This window comes from Cotesia typhae, unplaced genomic scaffold (assembly GCF_013202065.1).
Source record: "Cotesia typhae breed Kobodo isofemale line unplaced genomic scaffold, CoteBio_Ctyphae contig_43, whole genome shotgun sequence".
Lineage (NCBI taxonomy): Eukaryota > Metazoa > Arthropoda > Insecta > Hymenoptera > Braconidae > Cotesia > Cotesia typhae.
The window spans coordinates 2,547,951-2,560,713 of record NW_027423752.1 but is presented as its reverse complement, the minus strand read 5'-3'; the positions used below and the strand labels follow the sequence as shown (position 1 = coordinate 2,560,713).

The window sequence follows — 12,763 nt, the reverse complement described above, 5'->3', positions numbered from 1 at the left end:
ATTTTTTCCTCTCCAAATTTTAATATATTGAATTGTCCGTGATTTCAATAAATTTTTAGTTATTTCAGAAAAATTGAAAAATTATGCAATTTTTTTTTGCTATTGTTTAATGAAAGTCAACTTTTGGAAATATTCATTTTTGGTCATTTCAAATATTATTTCACACCAGATTTCATCCTTGCTTGATAGTAATTATTTATAATCTTATTGTTAGTCCTTGGGCTGATCTATCCGTATAAGTATTCTATTTATTTCAACAAACACATCATTTTCCTGTCATAGTCTACATCATCATTGTCATTAGAAACTATCAACAAAATAAACAACATATGAACTAACAATAACCATCAATTTCAATTTCCTACAAATAATTTTATTAAGCATTCGGCCTCCACTCAAGCAATCAAATGATGTACACATTTAGAAAAGCAACAATTTAATCTAATCATTTACCAAAGTAAGTTAAGATGTAAAAAAAAAGTAACAAAAATATATTTAAATAGAAAATACATCCATACTACTCGAATGTTAAAAGATTATCAATTATCATTGACGTCATTGCCATTTAAAAGCGCACTTTCCTTTACTTTCTTTCTTTCTTTCGATTGTGCCATTGACGCATCATCTATCACTAAAATCAGCTTTCATTAGCATACATTAAAAATTAATTGCATCCTCTTAAATTTTCACAAACTTCTCCTCAACTTAAATTTTGTTAAAGAAATAAAATGTGAGCATTTTTTACGACCCTAGAAAATAAAATAGAATAATATATGCATGTTTTATTGAAATTATTTATCATTTAAAGTCTTGACAAATGCAGACAGTTAATATAAGTAATATAAATTATAAATGGTTATATTCCAGAGGCAAGACACAAGTAATTTTTTTGCATTCCGTGCCATTTTCACTAGTGATCAAGATCAAGCGCATCGAGTTGCAGCTGGTGGCGGAGCTAACAAGGTGTGCCACGATCTGCGAACCGGAAGGTATGCAAAGAACAGGGTCATGGACGACGAGTGTGTATATTTATCAGCATAACATTAATTTACGATAAACGACATTAGAACCTGGATCTGAGAGCTGAGAATTATGGAAACCTGAATTTATTCATTTTATTTTTAATAGTAAATTTCATTTTTTATAGTGCTTACGACGTGCAACGCATACCAATACGAGCATCTAGGTAAACATAGGCAGCTACAATTATTATTATGATTAGAATCAAAGCATAGAATGTATGGCAGGTTGTTATTTATGATGATATTTAATTTTTATGATAAGTATAGGTTTGATATTTCTTTTAGTTAGTAAATATTCGTTGCGGACAATAAGTATCCTAGCGTTACTTTTTTTTCTTGGAATATAGCTTGTATACAAGTTACAATGTAGCTTTATTAAACGGCTAATTATAGTGGAAATAGTAGTTGTGATTAACGCAATGGTATTATCATCACCCATAAGTGTATAAATGTTCTATTATGATAATGAACAAGTAATTGTAATAAATATGTGAAAGTATGTATGTTATATTAGGGTGTGCCAAAATTCAATTTTCATGAAGAACCTTTTAAAATTAGAATTTTGAGTTCCGCTTTTGGCAGGAGCTGTGTTTGGGCATTTCCTAAGATATTTTAGGGTGAAACGATTTATTTGATATTCATAGAATTTTTTAACAGGAGTTTAGTTTCGATATTTCCGCTGAAATTTAAAATTTTGGACAGTTTTTTTTTTCTGAAAACTGCAAAAATAATAAAAATTGAATTTTTATTTCATTTCGTACCATTTGACATTTAAAAAATTAAATTGGTTTTCAGAAAATCAAAAAATTAAGTTAAAAATAAAATGCGTTAAGTTCAAAAATTTTTTTTTAATTCAAAATTTTTCTTAAATTTAAAATATTCAATTTTTCATATCTTCGAAATTACGCATTTTATTTTAATAGATGTAAGTGTCATTTTTGTAGAAAATATTTTTTTTACACTAATTTTTTTTTTTTAATTAATTTTGATTTAGAGTCGGTTTGAACTGCTGTGGTCATATCGCCGACCTTAACTATTGGGAGTGGTACGTTGGGGTCTTTTTTGGGTTGTGAAAATCTTAACCTACGCATAAGTCGAATCTCAACTAAGCCAAGACCAGCTTGGGATTCGAACCCCCGCCTGGCCGGTGAATTAGTTCGAGTGCTTGTAGGCCGTGCGCTGTTGACCACTCAGCTAACGTCGTCGGTTTTTACAATATTTTCATCTGCATTTTATTGATAATTTTAATTATTTGTAGGTTAATAAAATATATGTACAAGAACTCCTCTTAAAACCTGTTGGACTTTTTTCTGGAAAATATTTCCCATTGAGATGCGAATAATTCAGAACGCCAAAAGAATTTCGTAAAATTAAGCCTGGATAATTAGTAGGAAATAAAATTATGTACAAAAAAAAATCCAGTAACATTTTTCGATGAAGTTGATAGTTTTGCTGGAAAATTGAAAAAATCTTAAAATTTATCAGGATCTTAACTTTAATCTTAAATAACTTTTAAAAGAGTGAATTTATCAACAATTTAAAAGAGATTTATTTTGAAGTGTCAAATTTTCCGAAAAACAATAAGTCCCACACTTGTTATAACTTCAATATGTAAACGAGAAAAAATATTCTAAAATTAAAAAAATTTGTTCACTGTGTTATTGCAATAAAAAATAAAAAATCTTAATTTATAATCTCTAAATGTCAATATTAAGCGCTCAAAATTTGACAGAATTTTTATTTTTACTACTTTTAACGAAATTTCTAAATTCTTTTGAAAAAAAAAATTAATTGTTTTTTTTTGGCTCATTCTAATCTATACTCAATATTCCTGTCTTATTAATTTCAATAAAAATTTTTGTTTAATTCCCACCTCGGGACTTAGTACAAACAAATTACTTCCCTACAAAAAAAATTAACTTGAATCAAGTGAAAAGTTCTTCAACCAAGAAAATAATTTTGAAAAGTTTTATTGTCTTGAATTAAGACAAAAAATTCTTGAATCAAGTAAAATTTACTTAAGCCAAGAAAAATTTCTTGGTGTTAAAATTTTTTCACTCAAATCAAAAAGATTAAGATCTTCAAAATTATTTGATTGATTCAAGTAAATTTTTTTTTCTGTGAACAGATCAACATTGTTTAACAATTGTTAATTATTTATTAAAGAAATATATTTCCACCCTTCTTTCTTCAGAAGAAAAAATCTCTCATCAACGTCTAATCCTTTCAGAAATTTTCCTTAACTTTCTTCCTTTCCACGAAAAAATCCGCGAAAATATTTTCTCCGTGCCTATAAATACTCGTATAAATGTCAATTTAAATGCCGTAGGAAAGGAAGTATCTTTCACTAGTCTCCATTGCCTCTAGAACTCGCCAGCATTTATCTAACTCGCCATATACAATGTGTGTTTACACACAAAGACACACACATAAAGAACTAAACCGGTCGAATAAGTTCTCACTGAGGATCCAAAGAATCGGACGGAACTGCGAACCTGTTGACCAAGTGGCCTCCTTTTAATCTTTAGAGAGACCGGAAATACTCCACCAGTACAATCAATGATTGAATTATTCTTCTCATTGCCATTACGATAATTATTGACTATTACAAGTTTATCACGCCATTAATTCAATATCAATCAATAAATACTTCTAATATGCTTCATATTCATTACTAGCGGCTCGAATTCCGATAATTCACAAAGAAAAAATAAATTCGAAAAATTAAAAACTCCACGCCTTATAACGCTCATTTATTTAATTTTTTTTTTTTTTTCAATAAATTGTACAAATGATTTTTAAAAGAGAAAAAATAAAGTAATTTTTTACAAATTATTTTCTAATTTTTTTTTAATTATTGGCGATCATTTTTCTTGTCATATGCGCACGCAGTCAAAAAAAAATCTAGGAATATGATTGCTTGATCTCATGTTTGTTGACCTCGGCTTCGCCACGGCCAACAATTACATGTGATCTGAGGCTTTTTTTATTTTCCTTCCCAAGGGGTGTAATATACGATTTTTTGCTCGACGGGAAGAAAGCGTCAACTTTCGTCCTGCTGCGCTAAACGAAGTTGGCGCTTTCCGCCTCTATCAAGGAGAAAAATAGTATACACACCTTGGACAGTAAATAAGAAAGCCTCAGATTACATGTTTATTGACCTTGGCTTCGCCTCGATCGACAATACGGCACCAGTTCATCGAATTATGGAACTAATAAAAAAAAGCCCGGTCTCGATACATCAAAATTTTTCCTGAGTTATCGTAAGTACATACAAAATCAGCGTACAGATATCAGAATATCCACGTAAAATTTTTTCGAAATGTTTTTTTTTTTTTTTTTTTTTTTTTTTTTCCAAAGTAGCGGCATAAGATGATTTTTAGAAAGTACAAGATGGTTTAATTAATGTTTTTTCTCGATATGTTCATATTATTGAATAAGTGCAAGATGGTTGTGATAGATCTATTTGAAGGGAGTAAAACACTACCTCAACCGCATCACGTTATGAAGCGTGCAAAAAAGTTATTTTTTCGACTGATCACTTTTAAATTAATTATAATGTGGAAAAAGTTTACGTTTAAATTAAAATAATTCATCATATGATTTTTAGTATCAAATCATAATATCACGTCTGTCCGTTAGATCCAAAGAAGAAGCAATTTTCTCAAAAAAATGAGGCTGCAAATCAAAAAATTGTGGTTGACATCTAAAAATGATTTCACCGAATCTTTTTTATTTTCTTATCGAATATATTAAATTTAATAATTGTTGCAAGAAAAGGTGGCACCAAAACGCATCCATGCTTTGCATCTCGACACGATTATTGAAAAGTATTGGCCTCCTTTGCCCATCTTACTTCAATATAATATATTATAAGTACGTTTTAAACGATGAGTTAATTAACATTTCATACATTTGTTATAGGTGTATGGCTCCGTGTGTGTAAGAACGCATAAATGTTCCCAAGAGTATCAGGATATGAATAAATGTAGACGCACTTACGTTAAACATACAGATATTTATAGACATTAGAAATATATAAACGGATATCTAACAGCTCTTGACCTTCCGTCACCAATACCGTGGAAAGCTGCTCCGGATTAATACTAATACCGCAAACTCTGTTCTCCCTCACTTCCTTTCTTCCCTTTTGAGCAAACGGTGAGAGTACTCGTTCGACGTGTCTCGGTGTCCAGACGAGGTCACTTCTCATATGTGTAGTTTATTGTTTATTATTTATTACTATTGCTATTATCAATTTATGAAGATTATTAATTTTTGGTTTTCTGCTACGATGTTTTATTATGTTTTGCTTTTAAATTCTGTCGGTTTTCATTTCGATTAACAACTTAATTTTAATGAATGTCGTTTAAATTTTAGTACTTTTGCATTATTATTTAGCAATCATGAATTTCATATGTCTAGTCGCGAGATTATATTGATAAATTACTGTGGTTTTGTGATTTTTACGAGAATTTTATGAATTTTTCGCTCCATTAACAATAAAAAAAAAAAAAAGAGCCATTCGGCAGCCGAAATGGAAGTAGATTTCATTTTATCACTTATTAATCAAAAATACAATTAGATTAACGTATGATGTATATTGTAATCATTGTAATCAAAGTTTACACAGTTATTATATAAAATTTATCATAATTAATCATTATTACATGAGATTTGTTAATATTAATTATTATTACATGAAATTTGTTATAGTAAATTAATTTTTGATTATATTGACTTAATTTTGTGAACCTAAAAAATTTTTTTATTCATTTATTGTTTTATTATAACCGTTACATTGATAACCGTAATTAGAAAATAGTTATAATCAACGTCACAGTCAATTTTAGAAGCAAACGAATTGTGGTATTTGGCATAGCGGAATAGGACTTAATTTTAAGACTACACATATGATTTGGTATTCAAATTAAACCTTATTTAAAGCACTTTCAAATGCAGTTTACAGAGATTCAATAAGTTATTCCATTCAGAAGTTATTCGAGTTAGAAAGTGAAGAAATATGAATTTTTATGATTTTGAAAATTTTGAAATCTTGGCATTTCTAAATTACTTGATCGATTAAGCTTATCTTCGAACTTAACTTCGGTATCTATCTGTAGAATAAGTATTTTGAGTTTGGTAAAGATCCGTTGTAAATTGGTGATGCTATCGTCGTGACAAGCTGCGTTATATCGTATATATATATACATACATATATAAACTTTTGAACCATATGTATTTTCTGACTCAGCTCGTCGAGTTAAGTCGGAATATAGCAAAATTTTTCAAAAGTTCCGTCATGAGAACCAATGCAATAGTTAGATTTCTATGAAATCTACTAAAAAATTAAATTCAAACATTTTTAGTAGATTTTAGGAAAATTTAAATTTAGTCTGCTTAAAAAAATCGACAATTTTTTTGTTTAATGATCTTGAAATTTTTTCATAGAATGCTAAAATAAAAACCCTGCTAAAATTTGAGTCCTTAATATTGAAATTTAGAGACTGCAAATTGAAACTTTTTATTTTTTCTTTAACATAAAAAAAAAATTTTTTAACTTTAGAGTTTTATATCTTGTCTGACAAGCAACTTACCTGCTAGTATCAAAATTGTATTTAAAAAAAATAAAATGCTCTGCAAAAAAGTTTTCTTATGATTTTTCGATAAGTTGACTTTTTCGAGATAAAAGTAGAACACAAAAATTTTTAGATTTTCGTTAAAATTTATTCTCAATTTCTGGTTAGCAGAATTAAATTTTGAAGAGTGGTCCTTCTTTATATTATTTGGAAATTTTTCTTACGGTGGTAGAAAATCGGTATCAAATAAAAGCAGAAAAATTCTTGCCTAGTTACTAAGTTATTTTAATATTAACTTTACCACCATGGCATCCAAAGTTTTAAAGGCTAATAACATGCTAAAAATTTAGTTGGTTTTTTGTAATTTTTTGAGTGGTTCACAACCATTCTAACATAAGGAAGAATTATATTTTGATATAAAAAATTGAACGTTCTGCAAAAAAAGTCTCTTATTATTTTTCACTGAACTTACTGATACAAAAGATGTTTGAGGTTAAAGTTACGAGAATAGTCGATTTTCAGTTTTTGTATTTTCATGAAAAATGGAAAAAAATAAGAGTACAAGAACAAGATACATAAAAAATATCGTAGGGTCATGTGGGGCAAGTGTGCGCAGTGGGTAAGAGTACCCAAACCCATTCATTTGAGTCCCAAATATATGGGATCGCGCTCTTTTTCCCGCTGCGCACATTTGCCCTACATAACTTATTATCGGCATAATTTCATCTACTAAATTTCAAAATTTCTATGCAATAAATGTTTAAGGGTAACGAACAAACCTAATTAATAATTGTGTTATGTTATTATAAAAAATTATTAATTATGATAATTATATTGATAACATTCATAATAATATTGATAATCATAATGACATTCTACAAAAGAAAAAAAGGTAGCTTTGATCACACGAATCTTGAAAACATCGGAAAGTTCAATGGATAGTTATATGCTTCCTTAAATCTAAATAGCGATAACTTACTTTCCACTTAACGACCAAATAGTAAACAGTCATTCATTATATTTTCACCAATCGATTCGATTCAAGAAAGTATAATTCACTCAATAAACATCGTTCATTGATTGGTACGGTTATTGCACTTAATAATAATGGTGATCGGTTATCAGATGAATAATTAAATGAATAATTACTTAAAGAATCGTAATAGCATTCTCACGTAGCGATAGTACAATGACTATAAGTATAGCTGTAAATAATCGCAACAATAATCTTTTTCTTGGGCAACATTGTAATGAAATAATAAATGTATGTATACGTGCATCTAATGTACATATATGAAATTTAATAACACTAAAATCATAAATAATGGGGCGATGCTGCGGAACAGCCCCACGACGGCGAGAACGGTGTCACGGATCTAGAGCACGCACGGCATCATATTTATCCAGTTTGTGTGTAGTATCAACCTTATATGAAACTCGTCATTAATCGTGCTGCGTTAAATTCCACTTGCTTCCTTTCCTCTTGCATTCGCATTTAATACGAGTTTTGCCGGAGCAAGCTAAAAAATTAGAGATCGTGATAGAACGGAAAAAACACTTTGCTTAAGATTGATTTATTGCCGGAATTTATGCCTTCAACTTCATTTTTATCTTAACATTCCTTTTTTTTCTATACATGAATCACCAGTTAGTAAAGATAATCATCTTCAATATTTGTGAGTAAATTATTAACTTTTTGATTCAAAGAAGTATGCTATCTATTGAACTTTCCGTTGGTTTTAAGATCTTTGAAACCAAAGTTGCTTTTGGTTGGTTAATTCATGACTATTTTTTTACATAATATCATCATCAATATCGCGGTCGTCATTTTCAATATCATTATTATTGTTATCATTGATATCATGATGAATATCATTATCATTGTTTTCAATATCATGATCAACATTATTATATTTATCATTATCATCATTGGTGTCATTATTAGTACTATGATGTGAATATCATCACAATTATTATTTCCTACATCATGATCAATATCAATGCAATCATCAATCATCATCAATATTACCATTATGATGAATATCATCATCATTATTATTATTATCATGATTAATATTATCACCATCATCATGGTAAAAATTTCTATTATCTCTGATTAAAAAAGAGAATTAAAAAGAATTTCTCCGTGTTAAACGCCCATAAGAGCAAGAATTGGAAGGATTAGATATCATTAAAAATGATTAAAAATCAAGTTATTTCTAATTCTTTTGAATCCTTTTGTTTTATCAGGGATGATGAATATCATTATCATTGTCAATGTCATTATAATGGGTGATATCATCATTATTATTGACAATATCATCAAAATCTCTACGGTAATTGATACCATAAATATCATTATAATTATAATAATCAATATCATAACATGAATATCAATATTATAATTTTGTTTACAATAATGAAGAAGGTGAGAATCGAAGTCGCATATAAAAGAATCTAAAAAAGCATGTGAACGAATGTGCTCTTGTTTTTGTTTACATCGCTTGAGAACCCGTTGATCAAGACAGAGAGGAAACACCTTTACCTCCCGCACAACTAACCTAGTAGAGTATAAGAGGAGTACATTAACCACCTTAATGTCTATTCCCCATATATAATACTCATAATACAACTTCTCCTCATATAATTTCCTTCTTTTTGTCTTCTGTCCTTGTCTTGATTCTCACTTGCAGCAACTATCCTCAATGGTCTCTATGTTCTCCATCCACACGAATGCAGCCCGTCCATCGATTCAGCACTGGATCCCTCCACCTCCAGTGTGCTCTAATGGTGGGCACCACACTCGGATCTACTATGCGAGATCTACGTATATAAAGTGACCGGGGCGAGACGCAGGACCAGAAGCCTTGCACGCATCGATTAAGGAACTTATCCGTCATTATAGTCTCACTAATACACTATCTTATCATTTTTTCGGCGTAGCAAGGTTCGCGATAATCATTTTCGCGAGTGACTTTTTTTTTGGCTTCGTGATAATAGAGGTGAGCTTTTTTCCATCAGTGTCAGTCAACCTGTCCTCTATCCTTCCCTAATTTAACTTGTGAACATCAACGTTACCGTGAATATTAACATAATTATTAATAATAACAATAACAACAATAATAACAGCCATTTATCACACAGATAAAATGAAAGGAGCAATACTACTGTTAGTAACGTGCCTAATCAGCGCAACATTCGGTAATCCGATGGATAAAATCGAGAAAATCGGAGTAATTGAGCACCACCAGCAGCAGCAGACTGTGACCTTGACCGAGCGTGCCAAGTACGAGGAAGAGTTGATGCGTAAATTGAATAACAAGTGCTCGCAAAATGACATAAGCAGTTGTGTAATGCTAAAGCTGGTCACTTACATGAACAAGTTGCTCAAAAAAGCCTCCATCGAGCTGACAGACGATATCGAAATCCGAAAAACTAGCCAAGCAACCGAAGAAGTCATCACCTACGAAGCAGGACGCAGCAGTGATGACGATTCCGAATTCATGGACCTCGTAACTGGAAAAATCTACGCGTTTATCAAGTCTCGGAGCATCAAATGGCGAGTGTTACCTGAGGACGACGTTGTAGTTTCTGCCTCTAAAGACGAGACCGGGTCTTTCAACCTGGGACTGTCTTTAGAAAGGGCCGATAACTCTGTCATTGATGGTAAGACTCTAAATTTCTGATCTTCTGTGCTAATTTTTGACATTTTTTATGCCTACCTCTCTTTGTTTGACTCATTCAGGCCGCGGGAAAAAGGGCAACAACATGGGACCTCTTCTAGCAGCAGCAGTTCTCAAAATCGGGCTGATCGGGGCCCTAGCCTTCAAAGGGTTAGCTTTGTTGGTGGGCAAAGCTCTGCTCCTTTCGAAGATCGCGCTTCTTTTAGCGAGTATCATCGGTTTGAAGAAGCTCTTTTCACACCAGAAACACGTTACTTACGAGGTTGTGGCGCATCCACATCACTCCGCCAGTCATTCCTTCAGCGAAGGCCATGGTCATGATAGTTACTCTTCTGGTTGGGCGAGAAACTTCCACGGGCAAGTTTTACCCACAGAGCAACGGTTAGCACAGGAATTGGCCTACTCAGCTCACATTCCTGCCACTCCCCAGCAATCGGTAAATTAGAGCTCGGGAACTTATCCGCTATCGGTTTATCATCCATCAACATTACCTAATAATTATTTATTTTAATTATAATATTTATTTACTCCCTGACATTGCCCGGTTTTTTACTTAAATTTGATTATTGGTGGTTTATTCATGACTTACGACGTGTGTATATTCTGTCAAACCCCATACTCGGACCACTGACGCTATTTTCCACGCACTGATACAGTAGTGACTAGTGACGGTAGTTGTAAATAAGAAATTTTAATTGTATTTATTCATTTTAATTAGTATTATGCAATTTACTTATACTTGTACAGAAGACGGTAACTAACTAATACATTGACCGATACGGACGTTGTAATTATTAGTTATTATTGATAATTAATAATTATTTTTAAACTCGCGACTACTCGTAATGTATGTCTCCTCATAACTCATTGAATTGTCGATCTTTTGTCATAGTTCATCTCATTGCCTCTTCATTTAAGGCCTCTCTTTTTGTATGATAACTTATTGTTGTGTTATATGTTTGATAAAAATATATTTATTGTTTTTAATAAAAATATTGTTTATTTATTAAGTTAAATTTTGATTTATTCATCAAAGTTAGTAGGCTAATCATTAGGTATTAATTATTAAAAAAAAAATTTTTATAATTTTTTTGGGGCGACGTTCTGCTCTGATTTTTCATAATTTGGATCAGTGATAGAATTTTAATGAGATCAATATTTAAAATTCAAAATTTAGAAAATGCTCTGATTATTTCTCTGGAATTAATAACTTTGCGAATAATAGTTGGAGAAATTTTTTAAATGAAAGCTTAAAGAATTTATTAGAAAAGAAAATTTTTTGTTCCAATTTTATTTTATAAAATAGAATCTTAGATTAAACAAAAAATTAATTTTTTTTTTAATTAGAAGAGACTATTGCACAAAATTAACTGAAATGTTTGAAGAAAAAGTAAAAAAAATAAGAAATTTGAAAAATTATCGATTTTCTCAAAAAAAAAATTAAAAATATGAATACAACTAAACCAATGAAAATTTTTTTTCTGAAAAGTACAGGTAATAATAAAAAAAAATCGTAAAATTTATAAAAAAGTGATATTTTTTTTTTTTAATTTTAACAAAGTTTGGGTTGAAAAATTTTTAATTTAGCAAGAGAATAACTAAAAAAACAGGTAAACAATAACAACTAGCTAAAACAATGAGTCCTAAGAAATCGAAAGTCAAAACAAAATGGCGAAAAAGAAGATATTGTCTCTCATAAATATATAATAATAATTAATAAAAATACAATATATCCGAAAAGGTTGTAGCGTATCTGGAGAAAGCGGGATGAATCGAGGCCGACTCATTTGAATGAATTTTTACGCACCTTGTGCTCCAGCACACAGCATACATTATTTTTTCTTTCCTTACCACGATCATCATCATTATTATTATCATTATTGCTTGGTTAATTTTTTAAGCTATTTATTTGAATACCTTCGGTGAGCACTCTTTTATCCTTGATCACTCTCGGAAGACGAGGTCAAGAGTATCTCTGAGATACTATATACAGCTTGCAGCGGACAGCGAGTTTCAATCACTTGGCACCACATTCAATTCGGGCGCGGTATAACGGGATTACTCTTGATGATTCATAAGCATCTGATAGTGCCCACCGACAAGCAATATCCTCTTAACCGCATTTTTATTTATCATTTTATTATTATTTCATTACTTATTATACGTATCATACATATGTCTATTCATTAGACTGTTTCAAAAAAAAAATTAACTACTTTTTTTTTCTTCAATGTATCGAAAATATTTTTGAAAACAACAAAATTTTAATTTTTCATTTAATTAAGACGAAAATTATATTTTCTTATTTTGGAGTTTTAGAACTTATCTACGGATTGTCATACTGATAAGACCAGGGCATGTTCTTTTAGGAAATTGAAAGCTCTACAAAAAAGGTCTCTTAAGATTTTTCACTAAATTTAAACTCAAAGTTAACTTTATAAATTTTGACTCATAGCCAAATTTTGTTCCAAGTACCGTT

At 30.4% G+C, this 12,763-nt stretch overlaps 1 protein-coding gene across 1 annotated transcript; it reads left to right on the top strand.

The window, feature by feature from the left end:
* Positions 1-9,471: 9,471 nt before the first annotated feature.
* LOC141528255 (uncharacterized) lies at positions 9,472-11,209 on the top strand. Its single transcript, XM_074244209.1, has 3 exons — positions 9,472-9,603; positions 9,746-10,267; positions 10,347-11,209. The coding sequence occupies exons 2-3, from the start codon at positions 9,751-9,753 to the stop codon at positions 10,727-10,729; spliced, it is 900 nt and encodes a 299-aa protein (XP_074100310.1). The 5' UTR covers positions 9,472-9,603; positions 9,746-9,750; the 3' UTR covers positions 10,730-11,209.
* Positions 11,210-12,763: the final 1,554 nt, after the last annotated feature.

Bases quoted from the DNA above. Each gene is read 5' to 3' on its own strand.
- LOC141528255 (XM_074244209.1), top strand. From the start codon at position 9,751: ATGAAAGGAGCAATACTACTGTTAGTAACGTGCCTAATCAGCGCAACA. The intron at 10,268-10,346 runs GTAAGACTCTAA...TGACTCATTCAG, and splicing joins CGATAACTCTGTCATTGATG to GCCGCGGGAAAAAGGGCAAC.